General features: G+C 43.7%; 3 protein-coding genes across 8 annotated transcripts in view; 1 reads left to right on the forward strand and 2 right to left on the reverse strand.

Annotated features, from left to right (window-relative positions):
* LOC135255338 (E3 ubiquitin-protein ligase Arkadia-like) overlaps positions 1–3,115 on the reverse strand; it is a 47,267-nt gene extending 44,152 nt beyond the window's left edge. The window contains 1 exon segment of the mRNA XM_064336378.1: positions 2,683–3,115. The gene's annotated coding sequence lies outside the window, so the exon portion shown is untranslated.
* A 1,403-nt stretch (positions 3,116–4,518) lies between these two features.
* On the forward strand, positions 4,519–17,745 carry sltm (SAFB-like, transcription modulator). 3 transcript variants are annotated; one of them, XM_064336379.1, is made up of 20 exons: positions 4,519–4,688; positions 5,829–5,916; positions 6,048–6,103; positions 6,758–6,785; positions 8,039–8,507; positions 9,163–9,206; positions 10,092–10,201; positions 12,296–12,445; positions 12,650–12,765; positions 12,856–13,019; positions 13,114–13,214; positions 13,347–13,403; positions 13,537–13,682; positions 13,790–13,970; positions 14,283–14,407; positions 15,406–15,576; positions 15,693–16,016; positions 16,526–16,664; positions 16,845–17,002; positions 17,188–17,745. In XM_064336379.1, exons 1-20 carry the CDS (start codon positions 4,554–4,556, stop codon positions 17,291–17,293), a joined length of 2,868 nt encoding a protein of 955 aa, XP_064192449.1. In that variant the 5' UTR covers positions 4,519–4,553; the 3' UTR covers positions 17,294–17,745. The 3 variants fall into 3 exon arrangements, with proteins under 3 accessions (XP_064192449.1, XP_064192450.1, XP_064192451.1); XM_064336380.1 differs by having other exon boundaries at positions 8,096–8,507; XM_064336381.1 differs by having other exon boundaries at positions 4,548–4,688; positions 5,810–5,916.
* The window catches only part of mindy2 (MINDY lysine 48 deubiquitinase 2), a 30,432-nt gene continuing 25,751 nt past the window's right edge, over positions 17,419–22,099 (reverse strand). For 3 of the 4 annotated variants that reach the window (XM_064336385.1, XM_064336383.1, XM_064336387.1), the window contains one exon: positions 17,419–22,015. In XM_064336385.1, coding sequence (XP_064192455.1) covers positions 21,827–22,015 — 189 coding nt within the window. In that variant the 3' untranslated portion in view covers positions 17,419–21,826. The remainder of the gene's footprint in view (positions 22,016–22,099) is intronic. The other variant, XM_064336384.1, reaches the window with a different exon arrangement.

Below are 22,099 nucleotides of genomic sequence, written 5' to 3' on the forward strand. Positions count from 1 at the left end.
ACATGCCCTACTATTACAAAAAGGTTCTAACCAAATTTATGTCTTACTGTAACTTGAATCCCAAGTTAAACTAAATCACTCCCATTTAGAATAAAGTGGTGCTGTGAAGCCATTTTCACAGAAGTGATTGTATACATACATGTGGTCACACATTCTTGTAATGAAGAAAGCTGTCAAACGGATTCAAGATGCTCTAGTCTAGAAAGTATTGGCAAGTATATCTGCTCTTGACTGCATTATAAACATATTCAAAATGGAAATGACTGAGAAGAAAAATACTGAAACATGAAGGCCCTGCGCATTAACCCCTTAAGATGTAAGATCACAAATATGTGATTAGAATGTTCTTAACTGAACATTCTAATGCTGATGAAACAATCACTGCTGGTAATGGAAAGCAGTTGAGTTCTAGAACACGAACTTATAAATTTGAAAAAAAAAACATTCGAAAAAAACCCTGCTCTTCAAAGGGTTAATATTATCATTATTCAACAGCTGTACGACACCAATCCGCATTATGGCATTCCTCTGGTTCCTGGGTGTTGCCATAGTTACAGGGAATGTGTATGAATACACAACGGATTCTATTTCTGGCTCTTGGCTTTCCAGTCAATCAGGAGGTTATCTTTCCATGATATTTTAGTCATTGGTTCTGAAATTATCACAGTCAATTCCAGTATTTTACTTGACCGTGATCCCTCATTTATACATTTATACAATTTAGGCTACATATTGCCCAGATTTTATTGAACCGTTTGTGGTTCTGGGCACATGCTTGGTATGCTATATCATTTGAACATGTCAAAAAGTTTCACAAATGTAACCGAATTACATTCATTTCATTAATATTTACTAGATTATGAATCATAAAACAAGTGTTGCAACACATTCCTTCCTTTGGAAAGCAAAATTGCTAAACATTTTTTCACATCTAGCAGTGATAGGCCTGATGGCTTTTCAGACAAAATCTGTAGGATTAATAAGCAAAGATACATTTAATATGATTTAGGCAAATTGTAACAGTTTAGCCACGGCAACAAACAACATATTTTCAAAGCCAGTCCCAAATTAATTGTCCACATATCGCTGCTCTCACCATTTTCAACTATCAGCACGTCGGAAATTGTCTTTAGAAGCCATTCCATTTATGAATTTGAGAGCAGAATTACAAACAATACACAAGTTATGATAACAGGAAAAAGAACAATAACAGGTCAGGATATCTGTCAACTACCCATGCGGACAGACATACACAAAATCATTACATATTTGGGTACACATGTGGTATAAACACAGGGCCAGCATACACATGTGGTACACACACACAGGGCCAGCTAGTTACCTCAATCCTTGCACAGGATTTGAACTAAACGCCCAATATATAATAATATGAAATATTGACAACGTTCAGTTCAAAACAGTGGTAACGGCAGGACACATTTGAAATAGATTTGTAAATACTTCTAGCCTCTAGCTAGCTAGCCCTTTCTGGAAACAAAGCCACGAACATACGCATCTAGCAAGTGAGGCAGCTTGTTTACATATCCAGCTAGCAAGAATAGTTGGTAGTTGGCTACATATTTCAAATGACTTGCTAGCGGGATAGCCAGTGGTTGCGAATGCGTCATTGAAGCAATAGAGCTACCAAAGAGGTTCACTACATTTTATCTAACAAAGCTCTCGTTCACTGCTAGCTAACATAAGCTACAAAACATTACGTCCATCTTTTGAGGGGATCAGACCTCGATCTTGGGCTGAAAAATACACATTTCTTTTGAGCTTGGCATCTTTGCACTTATCAGACTTGTTATCAGGTAACTAACAACTAAGTTATACAACATTGTCCATACGCAGTTTAACCAGTTATTAAATTATTACCTAGCTAACTAGTTCTCAGAATATATGGGCGCCAGAGCAGCATCAGAGCAGCATTCACGAAATCAAAACAAAACCCAACCTGCCCATGACAACCACTCTGCCAATCCACTAACGTTACCTTAGTAGTTAGTAAGCTTGGTTACGACGTTCAATTGTTTACCTAACGTTAGCCTTGATAGCGAACAGCCTAATGAAACACTGTCTGTTAGCTTATTAGTGACTGCGATGGGGGATACCATTGCTCGTTTGACTGATCAAAAGGGGGCGATACAGCCATCATCACAAACAATTTAACATAACTTAACTGCCTACAGCTAATGTAGACTATGGCTATCACAACTGCTGGCTAACTGGTAAGCTTGCTAGAAAACTAGCTAGTTAGCACTAACTGCTAACTGACGATCATACGGATACAGCCCTAACTGCTACCGGCTAGCTAACGCTCACAGCGATTCAGATAGCATTAACTAGCAGGCGTTAAATCACACACTCACTAGCTAGCTAGCTAACTAAGAAATTACATTATCGTTACGGAGAATATGGGTTAGATAGAGAACTGTTTTCACTTCTTTAAGAGGGATATTTTGTTAGCTGCCTAGACTCCTACTTACTGGACTCGCCCTCCCCCTTCACCATCCTCGAGCTGTATGTTAAGTGAAAGAAGCCAGATGAATAGCAAACAGATCTGAAATACCAATTTATCCAGCTGGACACTATAGAAACTGATGAAAACAATGGTTAGCCGAGTAATCTGTCTGGAAAAAGAAAAGTAGCAAGCGGTAGGTAGATACGTTGTAAACTTACCACTAAAGGTCAAACTCCCCTTTCGGATAGAAATCGCTATTGATGAGCCGAAATAGGGGCACAAAGTAGTGTTACAAAAAAACGTCAGCAGCCGGGTTGTGAAACTGACAACACAATGCCAAGGCCCGATACTAACGTCACGGTGAATGGATATAGCGAGACAAGGGCTTTAAGATAAGTTCTTATTTTTATCCTGATTACAGCGAACGACTCATATAATTACGCGTTACAAAGAAGGCTTCATATATTTCCTAAGTTAAACAAAAAAAAATTCGTTTGCCACTGGGGCCCACTATCAAGTCCCCATTTCTGCCTCATCCAGACGTCCGTTTCTGCTTAAACAGGCGGGCTGCCTTCTCTCACTGCTGGCGCTCGGCTTGATCTGTTTTCCGCAAATCCCCAGAGCTTTGCCGCTGAGAGAGTGAGAACTGTTTTACGACACTTTCCGACGCTAGCAGGTACTTGACGACTTTTATGTGAAATGCTCTCCTAACAAGGCATATTGTGCCCACTAGCGGACAAAAATCGTTATTATTTTCTATTGGACTGATAAAACTAAAGAATGAGAACAAAATGTTAGAAACATAATAATAATAATAAGAACTCAGTCTTTACTGCCGTCAAAAAAGGCGAGGGACAGTAACATCATTGTCTGGGAGCTGGTTGAAAGCTTGAAAGAAACAAAGCTTGCTTGGTCTTGGGCAGAAGATTTTTTGGAATGTTGGCTCATTTAGCCATGTATGATTTAACCATGTATGATTCAGTAGTAAAAACTATGTAGTAGGATTGTTGAGATGACTGCGAACACGGGCTAGTTGTATAGCAGCAGAGGATGTTGCAGTTTTTCTTAGGTTTGTAAATTTACTGATTGGCTCTTGCTCACCATTAAATCTATGCAACCTGAACAATTCATGTTGATAGGTTACAGGCATCAGGATGATCTTGTTAACTTCAATCCTCAGTTTTTTTTCTGTTCCAGATAACCAAATTAACTTGGACATTAACTCAGGGTCTGTTCAAATTTTAAGTCAAAATTTTCCTATGGGTTGTCAAAATAACCAGCATTGTTTCTCCTTTCTGCTTGTGATCTTGTGTGCCTTTTCTCAGGACATCGGAGGGAATGGCATCATTGATACAATACACCATTTTGCCATCCTTAAGTTATTGAACAAGAATGAATTTTACAGAGCACACATCCTGCATAACAGCTAGACAGTGCTCCATGGGGAAATATCTAATATTGAACCAATTTATGTGGACCCATCCTGGAGTGCTGCTGTCTCATGCATTATTGAATGTACCTGCAGCCCCAAAATAACTACAAGACTTTTCAAGTTGGGAAACTGGGCCCCCTGACCTTATAATAGCATTCACCATTCAACTTAGCATTGCTACAAATTTCTGTCTTTAAGAGGACATCATAACAACAATACGAAACAGGTCGTAATTAAAATGACACATTTTATAATTGGTTTGAACTCTAACAAATAAGAAAGCGGTAAATATTAGCGACAACAAATAGAATCCAATTCACTATTGCATGTAATAAAGCGATATGGCACAAGAACCCGATATCGGGACAGTTAACCTGAACAAATGGACATAAAATGAGGCCTTCATAAATAAAGATTAAAATGTTGCAAACACTACAATGTTTTGTTGGGTTAAAATATGTAACGCGTACTATACATGACTGTATTATGCAGACATTATTTTCTGCCATTGAAAATCTACGGACTCTTGCAGGATTCAAGCAAAAGAGCACTCAAGTCAATTCTGCTGCGTAATGACGTAGAACGCTGTTTTTTCATCCGGGGCATTGCGCAGAACCATTTATGCTTTCCCCAAAGATTCTCATTCAACAAGGCAAAATGGCGTCGAGTGCCATTCCTACGGAGACGAAGAAAGTAACCGATTTACGGGTTATTGATCTTAAAACGGAACTTAAAAGAAGGAATTTGGATGTCACGGGAGTGAAAAATGTTCTAATTGCCAGACTGAAACAGGTATGCTTCTTTATTTTTAGACATCGTATTTTTAATCAGCTATGCGTGATATGAGGCCTTTATCGCATGCAACCGAATTGTCTTGCTAACGTTAGCTAATCCGTGCAGATAATTAAGACACATTTTCGTAGGTTAGTTTATCGTAAATTTTTTGTCTTATTAATATAGGGAAAAACTGTGCATGTAACCCCTTCAATTAATAGCGTTTGTTATGCAGTCCAATTGCTTGTTAGACTGAAAATTAAATTTTTAGACTGGGTAAGTTGGCTGGCTAAAAAGCCCAACGAAGGTAGTTAAGTAGCTAGCGTTAGCTTTCGAGGTAGTTGGCTACATAGCTATGTTTCTGACTTGTTATTTTCCCGAACAATCTTGCAAATACATGGTTAAATAACGTCAGCAGCTGGATTATTGGTGCAAATATTGAGTAATTATATGATCAGCTAACTAAAAGAGCTGTCCGAAATAGTCAGTCTAAGGATATCTATTCGGTAAACAACATTCACGATAGTCTACATGCTGAAAAATAACGCGGGGTACCAGCTAACGCGTTAGTCGCTAAATTGACCAGTTTAGTGGATCGAAACAACCTAGACTTAAGCCAGTTGATATTAACTATCCACCAGTTCACAGTATATGTATCATGCGTTTAATAAAGACGACATTTGTTGTTATTTTTTCAGTTGTGGTCTCAAGCTACCTCACACGGCTATTTACAACAGGATTGCTACCGAACTGATCGTTACTAATTTGGCTCCGCTAAACTATACATTAGACAAGCTACTAACTTGGCTACTTAATTTGGTTACACAGCAAAACAATAGATTATGTTAGCGTCAATCGACAAAAAATGTAGACAATTCATTTCCAGCAGATGCTTGAGTTTACTTGGTTTAAAGTTTAGCTAACGCTGGCCAGGTAACGTTAACCAACTTCTTGAATCATTAGCTAGCGAGTTTGCTTGCAAGGCGCTTTTGAATTACTGCTGTACGCTACTATAATACACTCCCGAGCTTGCGCTTAAAGCCCACTTGATAAACGTTTAAAAAATCTCAAATACAAACTTGGCGAACTTGAGTGAAAAATTGCATGAAAATATTTGCCATTGATGAACTGCAATGTAGTCTTGCACGTCTGTTTTAGGCCATTGAGGAGGAAGGCGAAGACCCTGATAACATTGAAATTCCGCAGTCGGCTGACACGCCCACCAGGAAACACGCTAAATCAAAAGGTAATTGGAGCGATGCGGCTGACTTTACCATTTGAAATGCATATCCAGTTGTGCACCATTTTAGTTAAATATTAGCCTTTCTAACGTTATTTGTTTAACAACAAATTACAAGTGTAATTGTTCCACAATAGGAAAGAAAGTGGACTCGGACACGGACAACACAATGGAAGAGGAGTCTTATTCCAAGGTAAGTTACATAATGGGTGTACTCTTGAGCTCAGCTAAGATAATTGCTGAGCTCATTATTTTCTTTTCTTACTGTGCATACATATGGCCTTAATGTCGGCGGTATTGTGCCTATTGGGACTATTTAATGTATTTTTTCATTACCTGAACATTTTGGGCTCAATAGCTTTTAGTAATATGGCTTATATTAAATGTTTGCATAAGATACAACAGGATGATCCGGTCCAAACAGATAAATGGCCAAGAAAGACTTCGTATTAGTCTTCATCTTTGGTTTAATGGGTTTTGACAGATGGTCTTCCATTTATAGTGGATAACCTAAGGATTGTCTGCACAGCAGGATTTAATGTAACAAAGTGCAATGAACTGTTCTGATGAGGCAATAAGTAAACAGATATAATTTCCTGAGAAACTGAACCAAAATTGTTGTTCTATTTTCAATAGTAGTTTTGTCTTCTTACTTGGTCCATCAGTACCATTATGGGGTCTTTATTTTTCTTTAAATCAAAGAATAGGATTCTCTGAAGGCCTGCTATTGTATAAAATAAATGCACCTTTTGTCTTTGTAAATTGTGGACTTTTTAATTTAGCAACCTATACCTAAGTATATTTTCATTGGACAGATTACATTTGTTTCTACTGCTTCCATTTACAGGACACAGAAGAGGACGACCTTGATAAAGGTATGTTTGTTATTACACCTTGCTGGTGTTAACGTCTTTGGGTTTTGCAGGTAACAAGGTTGGAAAACCATAGCGCTTCCCCTTTAAGGCTTTTCCCTTTCAGCACCGCATGCCTCGTCTCCGCACATTCGCTCACTCAAATCGAAAAACAACGGCACAGAAATTCTCACCCCATGGAGCAACGCATGGAGGACACAGACTGGACTCTTGCCTGCACCGTGCATTAAGACACAGCCTTTTCTGCCCCATTTTAAGAAGATGGAAACGATGTAAAAGACGACTCCAGAGGGGAAAGACGGAGGTCTCGGCCGAGGCTCAGTGCCGCTCTTGCCAGTGACCGCTGACTGGTCCAGAGGGCTTTGAACAGCCGATGTCCTTCACAGCTGAGGAGGCGGATGGAAGATGGCAAGCGGCTGTGGTGAGAGCCGGTGGGCTCCGTTGGATGACTGTTCAGACGAGGGCTGGTAGAGCTCGCCCATCGGGGCCCCATTCCCGACCTTTCCCCCTTCCCTCCTATCTGCTCCAGAGTGCAAGTGAACAGGGACCATTCAGCACTGAGCTCTTGTGGAACCCCTACAGGAGGACATTCGGCTTCAAATGGACAACCTTTCACAATGGACATGGCCCAACGGGGTCTCCACACTCGGACTGGACAGTTTGTTGAGAGGATGATGCCTTTTTGTTTTTTGACACCCTCCCACGCCTGTTGCAAGATGAGACGTGCCGCATCGGGAGGTAAAAGATGACTGAAGATGCAGTCCTGGCTTGTTGTCCGTTTTCGCGAACCTGGGACAGTCACAGATGGCCATGAATTTGGACTTGATTCCCATTCATTTGGATTTTTCCCCCATCCCCTCCAAGGACAGAGAATTTCTCACATGCACCTCCAAGTGGAATCCCCTTCCCCCCCATTCAGAATCTATTTCCCTTTGCACCTCCTTTTGAAGGATATGGATCATTTGAGTTCTGATGGATTGGAGCTTCACCAGACGATGTGGGATTGCATATCCATCACTGTAAGGATTGTGATAAAAGATTTGGTGGTTAAAATGGCTTGAAGATTGTTGAATCGCACCACTTTCTCTCTCAGTGAGGAATGTATGTTTTGTGTACACCTTTGTGGTTCACTGAGCGCTTATACTAAACTTGCTTTCTATTCTACTTTCTCTAGGTCACGTAGCACGGGAATTGTAAATGTTAAACCAATGTGTTTTTTTTTTTTTGCCATGTTTTATCCTTGTTAAATCCCTCAGATGTAACTGATACTGATGATGGTACTCGTGAAAATTCTAAACATCTCCCCTGTGAAGATGGCCTCGCAGAGGCTGAACATGTGGCGGGGATGGAAAGCGAAGCCTCTGCCCACGAAAAAGAAGTCGAGGACGATAACGCATCCGTCACAATCCAGGCAGAAGATGCCATCACGTTGGATGTTGATGGCGATGATCTCCTGGAAACAGGTAAACATGTGAAACTTCCAGATTCAGAGGCAGGCAAGGGCTGTGACGAGCCAGAGCCCTCTGCCGAGATGAGCCTGGAGGAAGACATGAAGCTGGAAGCGAAAGAGGGCCATAAAGATGGTAAGAAAGATGACGGACTGAAGACTGACGCCACAAAGAAGGAGGGCAGAGAGGCCTCGAAGAAGGCTGAAATGGGAGACAAAGAAAAGGATTCTGGGAAGAAAGGCCCCTCATCTACTGGGGCAACGGGTCAAGCAAAGAGGTTTGTCTTTCTATGTCAGTTCTTTAAGATACTACTACCACGTTCCAGCTGTCGCTAAGAACTCTGCATTGTGCGTAGCCTCAAGATTTTTTTAAAAGAAATGTTCATTGGTGTACCTAATCCTGTCATTGGTTACTTTTCGTTTGTTTTTTGAAATTGAGTAATTTATGCCGTAAACCAAGAGATGAGAACACGTCTGTTTACTTTTCACGGTTCCTGCACTTTTATTGCCTTTTCCATTTCCCACTTAAGAATGGTTTTTTAAAAAAAAAAAAAAAAGTGAAAAGTAGTCCCTGTGATGTCAGAGGTTGTCAGAATCCTATGAGATGATTTGCAGAGAAGTCCGTTCCACTCCTGAGGATTTCAGTTGTCCAGGGAATAGATTGGCAGAGAACCTGTCCCACTCCTCACCTGTGGAAAAGCAATGAAAGAAGCCATTATTGGAGTTTTGTCCAAGTTCAAGCCTTGCCTGTGGGGATTATTTTTTCTTTTTTGTAAAGCACAGAAGGTTTTGGTTTTGTTTTTCTTTGTTTGTTTTTTTTTTTTAAATGAAGGTGGTTTATGATGGTCAATTTGTCATTGTGCGCATGTGACTTCATGTACTGGTGCTCATTTCCTCATTTCTGTTTTTATTGTTGCAATGTTTGCATTGTAGTTCTTCAAAAGACAAAGATGGGAAGGCTACAAAGGATGAGAAAGGTATGTCAAGTTGTTCCTCATCAAGATTCCTTCTGAACAGGTTCTGCTCCATGCAAGCAGTTGATTTGGAATTGAGCACATTGTGATGACTCGATCTGTGAAATAATTGAAAATCAGCATCCGTAATCATATGATTACTCATGCTTTTCTGGATTGTCTGTAAATTAGCCTATTAACAAATACCGTTTTACTCTTGCCATGTTAGCTTTCCTTGATAGTCAATAAATTACCCAATTAACATATAGACCACTAACATTTACGTACATGATCTTTCAAAATATTTTGGTAGCATTGTTGTTGGCTGATCCTAAATGTAGGCAAAGCTGGCCGACTACATTTTGCTACCTGACGTTTACGTACATGCTGTAGGTTCTGCCAGACCATATAATAATAAGTAATTACCGACTGCTTAGTACATGCTACTCTAGCTAATAAACCTTAATAGAAGTAACCGTGTATTGCTCCATTTAAAATTTTCCATTTGGCAAGCAAACCGTTGCTTCTGGTACTGTGGTCTGAATTTTATTTTGGATTGCTCGCTAGCTTGCTGTGATGGCTGGCTAGCTTGTTAGCCAACCAAATGTGAATGTTTTAATGGCTCACGTAATGGCGCACACAGCAAGTCCTGTAGTCTTCAAAATGGCGGACAGAAAATATCCAGTTCCCCAATTAACCTCAGTAAGGTCATCTTACGCAGCTCATGTGTGTTTTAGCCATGCGCATGACCAATCTAAGGTTATAGCACTCGCACATCTTCTCTTGGCTAGATGGAACCTCGATACTGCGTCCGTTTCTTCGGGGCACTTCTCGGTCTGTGTAATGTTCATTTGCAGTGTCTGCGTTCGTGCGCGCGTTATTTTTGTAATTTCTGCACCGTTTGAGCAGGCACAAGCGGCGGAAGCACTGGGAGCTCCACTCGCAACCTGTGGGTGAGCGGCCTGTCCTCCAACACCAAAGCGGCTGACCTGAAGAACCTCTTTGGGAAATACGGAAAGGTAGTGTCGGACTGACTGCTTTCACTAAGAGTACCGGTGTCTGTATGGAATGTGGACGGCGCCAGCCCTAATGAGCATCACCCAGAGAGGGAGGGATTCAGTAGGCTGGGAAGAATGTGACTTATTACTCACCAGCGACTGGGTGGTTGGATCGGGTGTCTACTTGTCTTGCTCCAAAGTTTAACACGTCTGTACAAGGTTAGCTTGTGTACAGGGGCTCTTTGCTCTGCGTTGACTGTCGCTATGCACCTGCACCACGAAGATTTTTAGGACCGATTTCAGTTTGTCGAATCTGGCCCTTTGCTGTTTTGTCCCAACTGCAACCAAGGGCAGTGGCGGGCGGGCGGGCGGCATCAGAGTAATGTAGTCACACCGTGATATAATTACATGATGCTGGGTGTTGTGTGTATGCGTCTAATTTCTATTAATTTTTATGGGAGAAATTTTTAGGGCTGCCCCCAACCAAAGATTTTCCTAGTCGACTAGTCGTCACACGTTTATGATATTAATTTAATTATTGAAATTTTTTTTTTTGGGGCATCAGAAAATGGTTTGAGTTCCAGGGCTGAGAGAATGTTATAAGTAACATTGTTAACACTGTGCTACATTACAGAGAAATGAAAAAACCGTAGTAATGAGTCTTTAAAATATAAATTTTACACGGGCACACACGAAAGCAAGCCGCCTGTTAGCAACAATGCTAACGGCAAAAGCGGTAATGATTCTGAATGTGTCGGAACAACCAGCAAGGAGACTAAACATTTTGTTAATTTATTTAACACAGTATAACATCACACAACTTATGAACTTGTAACACCAACACAATAGCTTATAAAAACAGCCTTTTGTTAAAAAACGAAATTGAAAAAAATATTTTCGTTTCTTTTTAAAATATAGTACAGCAAACTGAAACTCTTAAAAGAGAAATATCAGTGCAAAAACAAACAGACCTAGAGAGAAGTAGCCTCAACATGGAATGAAAACTTTTGATTTTTTCTGAGGTCAGAATGCAAACAAAAATGTAACTAACACATTTAACGGCAGCAATGTTGCGGTGTATGATTTGTTTCATGTTTATGGCCCTGACTTTGAAATGGCTATCGAGTCAGATAAATAGAGTACATGGTCGTAGCCCTAACTTCCGTGTCATTTGTGAAATAGACGGGCGTGCAGTAGATTACAGCGTTTTCAATTCGTTCTTCTACCACGTTAAGCGCACACATGCTTTGTATGGCGAATGGACGTCCGCCAGCAAACCGGACTCCAGGGACCGAACTAAAGCTACGAGACAGAGAGTAAAAAAAATACCTACGTTGCAAACACATCTTTGCATGCAGAGTTTGCATGTCACCTTCTTGGGGTCCACACTCGAAATGATCCCACATGTTGGATGATTTCCTGCCCGACATAGTCTAATAACTTGTTAACGACAAGGCGCAGCCCCCGAATGGAGTTTGAGGGGTTTTTTTTAAATTATGTTTTAATTTTTTTAATTTTTTTTTACCTGCAACTAACCGACCAATGAAAACTTGGTCGACTAACACTCTTCTCATCGACTAACGGTTTGGTCAACTATTAGGGGGCAGCCCTAGAAATTTTTATATGTTGTGTGTGTTTATTTAATTATTTCGATTTATTTTTTGGAACATAACCGTGGCATATAAGGAGCCTCCCCCTCTTACTTTTGTGTGAACAGAAGCAGCCGCTTAACATTGAGAGAGAGCAGACAAGCATGTGCTCTGTTGCAAAACACACAAATTGATAGCAGAGGTTGAAAGGTCATGAGCAGGGCTGGTGAATGCAAGCATGGCCTTTGAGATCGGGAGGAAAAACGGTTTTAAAAGCCCAGTAGTTTCAGCCTCTGTAGAAAAAATAAATCCGCAAATGAATAAGACTTGAATAAATTTATAGTGAGCAAGTCATCGTTCTGCTATAAGTTAAATAGAATTTTGCCTTTCTTTCCAGATATTGAACGCTTATTGGAATGTGTGTGGTGTGTGTGTGTGTGCGTTTTTCTAGTTTGCTTTAATGTGGTAACCAGCATCAAGAATTCGGTTAAATTGCAGCACTTTGCCTTGTTGTGGCTCATTTCAGGTCATTAGTGCTAAGGTTGTGACCAACGCCCGTAGCCCAGGAGCAAAGTGCTACGGACTTGTGACGATGTCATCCAGCGCCGAAGTGGCCAGGTGCATTTCCCACATCGACCGCACTGAACTCCACGGACAGCAGATCTCAGTTGACCGGGTAAGCTGTCGCCTTAACGCACTTTATTTATTGAAAGAATATACATGTGTATTACATGTGTGTACTTGCATTGTGTTTGGAGTAATCGGACACACCTGTAACAATAAACAGAAATGTACATGTGGTGTAGCTTTGATTAAGGCAGACTTAATATTGGTTCCGATATGCTGAACGACCTTCTTGATGTGTATCTGCTTTTTTCAGGTTAAAGGCGATCCGTTCAAAAAGGACTTTTCCAAAAAAGAAGCGGAAGAAAAATCGGGCTCCAGCAAGACATCGGGAGAGAAACGTTCTGCCCTCGGGATGAAGATGGCAAGCAAGTAAGTTTGAGGAGAACACCAATTCTAAATGAAACTGCCAAATCACATAAACACAAAATAATAATTTTTTCCCCCTCTGCTATCTTTTAGAACACCAGCGTTCTCTAAAAAAGAAGAAAAGAAATCTGAGAAGCCGTCCGACAAGGATGGCAAGGAGGCCTCCAAGAAACTGGAGGCCAAGGGCGTGAAGGTGGAGGCGGCGTCGTCCGGGGCCGGCCTGGACGCTTCCAAAAAGGAGGAGAAGAAGCACGGACGTAAGTGGCCCCGCGACAAACCCGTTTTGGGCGAACCCGCCTCGGGTGCAGCCTAGCCGAGCTCACCTGTGTTCCCGCTCTCCGTTCCGTGCAGGTCCCAAGAGTCCGGGGAAGATGGTCGTCATAGATCAGACCAAAATGGACCCGGGCTTCAATAAAATGAGACCACCGTTCAGGAGGGGGCGCTTCGATAAGGTACTGCACACTGGTTCATTTTATTTCGTTCATATCCTAAATGAATTGTCTGACAGTCGCAGGTCAACAGCAGTTACTGGTTAAAATGCGCTAACGTGCTAACGTGCTTATTTTTGCTTGTTTTCCATGTAGCCGTGTTTTCCCAACATGATGCCTCGTCGGCCCAGATCCTTCATCCCTCCCGAAGAGGTCTGTTTACCCCACGGGCTGTTACTTCAATACTGAACCGTTCCTCTGGCCTCCCGTAGCTTTGCTCTGAAGCATTTCATCTGCTCTGAAGCATTTCATCTGCTCTGAAGCATTTCTTTGATGTTCCCTTCAGATGGAGATGCTGAGGAACAAAGGCAGAATCTTTCCCAACAAAGGAGGCGCCAAGGAGATCCTGCCCTTCGAGAAGATGAAGGAGCAGCGGATGCGGGAGCGGCTGGTGCGGCTGGAGCGCATCCGGCGGGCCATGGAGCTGCGGAGGTGAGCTTTCTTACGGACCGCCGTGGGGGTGGGGGTGGGGGTGGGGGAGGGGGAACTCTGCCCTCCTGAGGCGCGGGTCTGACCGGCTGCCCCCGACCGTTTGGCAGGCGGAGGGAGATCGCGGAGCAGGAGCGGCGGGAGAGGGAGCGCATCCGCCTCCTGCGGGAGCGCGAGGAGCGCGAGCACCTGCTGAGGGAGCGGCAGCGGCTGGAGATCGAGCGGCAGAAGCTGGAGCGGGAGAGGATGGAGAGGGAGCGGCTGGAGAGGGAGAGGATCCGCATCGAGCAGGTAAACCCCGCCCCGTTTGGCCGTTTGGAAATCACCTGCTTTACCCGCCAATTACTCACCCGAAAGTCCCTGAGCCTCCTTAGCTACCGTTGCTATGGCTGTCGAGCTTTCCACAGAATATGTCAATCAGGTGTCATTGTCTGCTGCAATTGGTCAATTGTAGATGCCCAACCACTAGTAAGAAGACAAAGTGCAGCAAACGAAAGTTTTGAAAGGCATAAATACTGTTCCTCTCTTGCGAAGCGGCACATGCGGAGCGGTTGCGAGCGGTTGCCGATGGCAGCGAACGGTAACGTGTCCTCTCGCTGGCAGGAGCGTCGTAAGGAGGCGGAGCGCCTGGCCAGAGAGAGGGAGGAGCTTAGGCGCCAGCAGGAGCAGCTGCGTCACGAGCAGGAGAAGAGGAACTCGCTGAAGAGGGGGCGGGACGTGGACCACAGGTGGGGAGGCAACCCTGGCGCTCACCAGTCCGCTGAGAGAGAACCCATTACTAGGCTTTTTGTACCATCATGTTCCCTGACTCGACCTGTTGAAATACCAGCAAGGAGCAACTTTGCTTTTGTTGCAAGGTGGACTTCATTTCAGTCTTTTGCTTTAGTCGAGACAGTTTGCAAGCAAACTTTTAACTACGCCAGATTGTGGAGGTATATCAACCTTCACATTCTGGCTTCGTTAAAAGTTTGCTTGCGAAAGTGTAACCACACGCATTTGCCAAACCAGTTCTTTTCATGAGAACCGTGTGTGACAGATGCTTTATTTGATTGGAGGTTTCTCCAGCAGGGTTGTGTTGACAGAGTTGTACGTGTCAAAATGTCAAGGTAAAGAATTGTCAATTTTGCTCGTCCATTTAAAAAGAGCTGCACTGCTCGCTGTCCTTCCCGTTGCCCCATCCTGATTTGACAACATTCCGGCTAGACTGCGCGTGACCTCGCGTTACTCTGGCAACCGGGGCTTTCTTTCAACGCGAGAATGCGAGTTATGCCGCGGATGCCCGACTTGCCGGACCGCAGCCCCGTGGAACGTGTGGCATGGGCTGGGAGAATGCGCCGCATGGGAGGTTCAGAGGCCAGCGAACAGGCACATTCATGTCAAGGCTATTAGGAGACAACTCGGTTACAGCCCGTTTGTGCTTCTTCCAGCAGTATTGGAGACGCATGCCATTCGGTGTCTTAATTTTAATGGCAGACTATTTTTTAAATTGCTTTCGTTGTGAGGCATAGTGAGTTTGGACATCTTTTGTTGGTGTGAAGTGTGTTGTCTTGATAAGCAGAGCGTTTATTGGGCTTCACATTAAAACTCGACACATTCGCCTCGTCAGATAACTGCGTTTATGTAATGGCTGTATTTTTTTTCCCTGTGGAAAAGTTACGCGGTGTCGCATGGTAGACTGAGGTGGCATGCAGTCGCTGATCAGCGTGTCGGTCTGTGCCCCCCACAGGAGAGATGATCCCTATTGGAACGGCAATAAGAAGATCCAGCCGGAGTCGGAGGGCAGGCTGAGTCAGGGCTCTGACTACAGCCGCCAGCAGAACCGCTTCAACGACTTCCCGCCCAGGGACAGGGGCCGCTTCCCGGAGGGGTCCTCGGTGGAGCCCAACACGTTCGAGAGGTACGAGCCTGTCCCTCGCGAGCCCCGCCCCTCGCCGGGGCTAACGCCCGCGTTAGGCGAGCAGCTGCTGCTCTGCCCCCAGGCTCAGCGTTTGACTCTCCCCTCGTGCTCCGCAGGCGCAACCGCTTCGACAGCGAGCCCGACGCCAAGAAGAGCCGCCCCCCGGCCCGGAGAGAGGGCTCCGGGTTCGACCGCTACCCCAAGGGGTTCGACGCGCCGCGCCGGGCGGAGCCCCCTCCCCCTCCCCGCGGGGAGCTGCGGGACACGGACCGGCGGGAGATCCGCGACCGCGACGAGCGCAGGACCGTCACCATCCCCGAGCGCTCGGCCAGGGGCCGAGGGGGGCTGCCGGGCATGTCCCACGCCCGCTCCCCCAGGGAAACCGGCCACGGGGCCTGGAAGAACGACGGCGGGATGGCGGGCAGCAAGGGGGACATCCGGTGAGTCTCATCCAGGAAGGGCGGCGCGATTGTTAGCGCACTGCAAGTACCGTTTGGTCCTGAGGTTCCCAACCCTGTTCCTGGAGATCTACCATTGAACAGCTAGAGATCTCATTGAGCTGCTAATTGGTACAGTTAGGTGTGTCAAATTATGGTTGAAACGATATCCTATAGGATGGCAGGTCTCCAGGAACAGGGTTGGGAACCACTTGTTTTGGATACTTAAATCTGGCCCCCAAGTCCAGTCTTGGTTTTCTGTTCTCCCATGCAATTAACTGAACAATTAAGAGCTACTGATTCAGCAGTCTGTCTTCATACCTGACTCCCAGGTAAAGGGAGGATGGAAAACCAGCAGTTCTCGATCCTCGAGGACCGTGATTGGAGTAAATGGGGTTTAGCCTTTGCTGAAGGAAATGAGTGTGAGGTTCAACCCCTTGCAGTAATGCCAGTCAAGCAGTCAAGGGCTCTCTCCTGAATCTAACCCGTCTGCCCTGTCTGTTGGTGTTAAGGGGAGCTGTGCGAATACGTCCAGAGCGATCGGGCAGGGAGGGTCCCGGGCCGGGACTCAGGGGCGCCCCCTCTGGCAGCCGGGGGAGGTCCAGCTTCAGCGGCCGAGACGGGGGCCGTCCCATGGTGATGGGGGAGCCGGTGAGCAAGCACAGTCCACAGCTTCTCTAAACAAAACATTGCGTTTGTGTGAAGTTGTAAAATTTTAGCTGTGCATTGTGGGTGTTGTATTTCCCCATCGCTTCTTTCGAGTCCAGTGAAGCACATTTCCAGTCAGAGCAGATCCAGAACCCGTTTGACCGTTATCGTTTTTGCCCGCAGCATTTCAGCACGGGCCGACAGGTGGTGGTGGAGCGGCACAGCAGGGACCCGGGGCCCCGCAAGGACTGGCACTCGGGGCCCGGCTCCCATGGCGGGGACTACCACGACAGCCGGAGACTTGGAGAGAGCAGAGGCAGCATGATGGCTCCACACTCCAGGTACCTCCTCCAGCGTAGCGTGTAATGGAACATGCCGCAGAGCTGGCTGTTATTGATGCTCGGAGACATTGCACTTGGGATGACTGATGTTTGCTTGTGTGTGTGTGTATTGGATACCGATGTCTACAGTGAAAATTCCTCAGGGGAAAAGACTACAAACATGGAACCTTTCTTTGTGTTTGCAGCCATTCCTCGTCGGGGATGAACCGAATCGTGCAGATCACCAACAGTTCCCTCTCCGGAGGGAGCGGAGGCTTCAAGCCCTTCAAAGGGGCCCCAAGGAGGTTCTAGTGCCCACGCCAGGTGTCCAGACAGTTTGCAAAATATGACAAAAAAGTAATTTTTATATATTTCCTTTTTTTAATTTTGAGTAAGTGTTTTAGACGGCCTGATGATGGCGGAGAACGGTTGATGTAAAAAAAGAAACCATTTTGTTTTGTATAGATGCGTGTAAAACTTTGTGTAGGTTTTTTTCCTAACTGTTCCTGCTGTGAAGACAAAAAAAAACAAACTGATCCTTGCACATACGTGTTATAACTTCCATTCAAGAAAGAATTGTACAGCTTTAGTTATTTGTAACAAGTTTTCATATGTAGTTTCAAAACTGCTTTCCTACCCCCGGAGGAAGTACTCTCCTGTATGTATAGTGGCTGTATTACAAAGCATTCTTTGAAAACTTGTCATTTCATTACGCTCCCCTTACAATGCTTTTGAAAGTTGTTGATATTAAATTATACATCTTGTTCCGTCTCCGTCCATTCCTCATTCAGTACAGTCAAGTCAGTGCTAAACTGAGTAAAAGGCACACACCGTTTCAGTGACAAAAAGTAATGTACGAACAAGGAAAACAAACTTCTTTTTTTTAAACTGTCTAGGTACTTTAATGTTATCAGGCTAAATGTCCCACGTCTAAGGCATTTCATAACAAACTTAAAATGCAAGTGGAAAACAAACAAAAAAACTGAAGAATGACCGGCATCAACATTTTCTGTGACAAACTAATGAAGGCTACATACATTATTTGGTCACATGTACATAGGTAGAAACTGGAACCCTTTGAAACAATGACCTTTTTATCTCCAGAGCTTCCCAGGTTTGATAATTGCCTTTCATCAGTAGTTAAAACATTGCTTTGTGAGCACATTGGCATACAAAGGTTGGAAGATAGTCATGGGTTGACGGGTACCTGTCGTCCCCATGTTACATTCAGCACTAAATATGCATGCATTACATAAAGTATCATTGGGGATTCGTGTAAAGAAAATGCACTCCAATTTAAGACAAAAACATTTTAAATGTCAGATTGCCGTGGCACTTCCCATCTTATCCTGACAGGCAAGATGTTTAAAAGGGGTACTAGATAGTCTCAGCATTAAAACCCAGGTGTCCGCTTATTAAATCTGTAAATGTGCTGCACCCCACTCTCCTGTGAGTCTCAAAATTCAGTTCTTAAACCATTTAAAGAATGTGCCTTTTCACGAGTGTATTTATGTGCAGGCTTTTCCATTGCAAATCTATCCGTCAGCTCTGTGTAGAAATTGCATTTTTCTCCACAGGCAAACTGAAGCAGGCTTTTCCCACGGGCACCCTTGGTGTGCACCTCTTATAGCCCCTGCTTCTAGCTTTGTGCTCCTTTCAGGGTACCAAAGAAGTCCTTTTGAACGTCGATCTTCCGATTTTGTATAAAATGAGGTATTTCTTTTCTTATTCTAGTGCATATCCATATTAACAGTGCAAAACCAATTACAAGTTCAAGGACCATCTTTGTAGTGAATTATGCCAAAGAGCCAATTTGTACACACAAATCTTACTGATCTGATTAGAATAGGTGAAGATGAAACATTACAACAATAAATTGGTGAGCTACTGTAATTGTACATCATCTGAAAAACATGAAATGTCAAGCATGAGCCAGTATGTCCGATTGCCCAAACAGGGATTTTGCGCCTATCAATGAGACCCTGATCGTGAGGCTTCATCCTTCATAATTACTGTAGTGACCTTTAACAAACCTTTTTGTACAATATATTAGTATACCACGAGTTTTGAGTGGATAAGACCTCTGCACATGTGCATTGGATGCTTTGGAAAAGCTTTGTCCTGTGCTAAAAGGGTTGACTGGATTAAAAGAAAACGCCAGCACTAATCTAGAAAAATTAGCAAATTTCCAGGACATAATAAATAACAGGTGTGATGCCCACTGATTTCGGCATACCAGTATTGTAAAACACGATATACATTGGGAAATAATGTATGCATTGACATGAGGGAAGAGTTTCTCCCCCAGAGAATTACTGTTCATTTCAGAGTATATTTCGATAGTGTTCTTTCAAGCTTGGAAGGTATTTTACAGGAAGAAAAAAAAAAAGAATGCAGCAGCTTAATTGAAAATGGCAACATTTCACTGGGCTATAATCCACAATCTACACAAATGCTTTCAGGTATTCCTTAAAACTTGCATCCTTGGCAAGCTTTCTAGACTGTAAAAACTAAAAGTATGGCTTTAACGGATGAATATTAATGGCATTCAGTAGAACAGCCTTCTGCATTTTCCTACATGAAAGTATGCATAACCTACGTGAAATGTTAGCTCCAACCAGCCATATGTAGAGGGACAGCGTTTTTCTTTTTGACTGTTGCTTTATATGCATATGCAATGCCGTCTTCAGGGGGAAACCCAAGGAATATAAGACAGTATATACAGATATACTAACAATTCTGTTGTCAAGGCAGCTATCACACACAAAACAGCCTGCAAAAAACACCCAATGCTAAGTCCCTTTTGAAAAGGCCTGAGAATATGTCTAACATGTCTACATTAAATTATACAGATTGTCTCAGTCTGATAACGTATCTACTTTGTCCTTAAAAAACATCCTGTTAAGTTGTAAGGCTTAATTTTATATACAGAGCAAGTTAGGCCTCGGGGGAACTGGCTAGGAACAGACAGGTGAAATAACGCTAACCTCCTCAGGTAATGCACACGTGAACACCCTTACATCTATGCGTGTCTAGGTTTGATCCGCTAAAAAGACTCAGTCAAGGCAGTCATTTGGAATGTATAGATAAGGAGACACTAATTGCTCGGTAAGAGGCAGTACCATTGAAGATGTTGCACACCACTACTCGCCAGCTTCTTTCTGTTACAGTGAAATGCTGGGACATTTATAGAAATTAAGCCACAGCAAAAGCAAACCTTCAAAGTCAAACTTGGGAGGTAACCTGACGGATGTCATGCCAAAGATGATGTAAATGGATCTACAAGGGGTTTCTTAAGTCTGGTGTACAAACTGGCATTGTTGGCCAATGAATTCCCTGCTTTCTTCTCAAAGGAGCAGGAACTTCGGGGGGGGATTTTGCCATCAAAATAACTGCACCAGAGGAAATAGAGCTGGGCAGATGGCTAAAGTCAGACATTACACGCAGTACCGTCCTCTCGCAGCCTTCACAATGGTTTCATTCACTTGCTGGCCAGTGGTCAGTCAGTGAATACCATCCTGGGCTCTAGATGCAACGCACAAGTGCTGAGGCACTGGAAACAGTCCTCTCAGGCTTAACGGCCTGTCCCACACTGGCCAGAGTGCTAACAGATGAGCACTAAATCATCATCACTACACTGTTACTCCACCATTAAGTGCTGTCAAGCCATATGCTTATGTTTATAATGCTTATAAGCAATGGCGTGCATACACACGCACACACACACACACACACACTGAAAGGATACAGAGGACAGAATCCCAATTGGTTCTCTGAAGTGGTGCAGGTGTCAGAGTAAGGCAAACCTGGTTCCGTCAATCTCAGAGATTAGAGTCACCAAGGGTGACATCGACGCCTGTCGTAAGGGAGTCAAACGGGCACTGCAACCCCTCATAGGTTAAAGCAAGAGCAGTCCGTGGATGGAGGATATGGATATTCTGTAGCAAAGATTAATAGTGAGGGATCTTAAGATAGCTTCCCATTAGTAATGCACACCAAACCCTTAAAATATAGAAACTTGTAAACAGTCTGTTTTTGCCACACACAAAAAAATACCACAAAAAAAACAAAAAAGAAACAGCTGAACACAATGGCTAGCAAGACTTTAGCCATTTGAAGAGACATGAAATCATTCTTAAGACAATGCCAAGGTATTATACATGTCATTCCCTACACCAGATTTCACTGTCAAGCAACCCACGTCTGTCCTAATTGAAATGACCTGTTTGTCTTTGCCACAAACAAAATTTTGTGTACTCAGGACAGAGTTAATGTTTATTTTAAGTACTATTCAGCTTTAAAAAAAAAAAAAAAAAAAAGCATAACCAAAGAGGAATTAATCCATATGGGTGCTTCTAAATACATGTACTGTATATAAAATAGCTTATTAACTTAGTAAAATAAAAATGAAGACGGCTGTCTTTAGAAAACAATATGGTGATGAGAACTATGTGCGATTTTACACTATTTACTTTAAGCTTCTTTTGTTTTATTTTTTTTTGTTGTTTTTTTTGTTTTGTTATAAATATTATTAATAACCCCTACGCACAAGACCCTCTGTCATAAATATAGTGCAGTGTGCGACATAGCAAAGTTTGGCCAGCTGTATCAAAGATGCTGTAGTGGTTGTAGTAGCCACCTTTCTTGTCTCCTTGTTAAAAAACAAAGGGGAAAAAGAAGATGCGTGGGAGGCATCAGGCACAGGTGGCGTGTTTCTCGCTCTCTTTCTCTCTCTCTCTCTCTCTCCAGTCTTGTCTTGTTTCATCGTCCTCTCTTCCAAGGGGGCTGTGCGTTGGGTGTCAGGTGAACATAGATTAAATGTTTTCCCTCCCCCTTCCCCCGCTGTTACAACAGGACACACTTGTCTTTGTCCTTAACCTCCTTCTTCTGTTTGCGCTCGCTGGCGCTGGGCTGTTTCCCTGGACTGGGCGTGGCAGCGGCTGCCCCAGCTGTCCTGGCTGCTGCCGCTGCTGCTGCCGCCGCCGCTGCCGCTCCTGCCTCTGCATCGCCCCCTGCTGGCTGCTGCTGTTCCTGCTTCCCCGGTGGAGAGAGATGAGTAGAACAGTGTCCATTATTCGCTCATGACTTTCAATGATGCACTTTTCTAGACGGCCAGCC

The sequence above is a fragment of the Anguilla rostrata genome, chromosome 5, assembly GCF_018555375.3.
Source record: "Anguilla rostrata isolate EN2019 chromosome 5, ASM1855537v3, whole genome shotgun sequence".
NCBI lineage: Eukaryota > Metazoa > Chordata > Actinopteri > Anguilliformes > Anguillidae > Anguilla > Anguilla rostrata.

Coding starts and splice junctions, on each gene's coding strand:
- sltm (XM_064336379.1), top strand. CDS start 4,554: ATGGCGTCGAGTGCCATTCCTACGGAGACGAAGAAAGTAACCGATTTA. Junction 5,917..6,047: donor GAAACACGCTAAATCAAAAG/GTAATTGGAGCG, acceptor GTTCCACAATAG/GAAAGAAAGTGGACTCGGAC. Junction 13,683..13,789: donor CGGGCCATGGAGCTGCGGAG/GTGAGCTTTCTT, acceptor ACCGTTTGGCAG/GCGGAGGGAGATCGCGGAGC.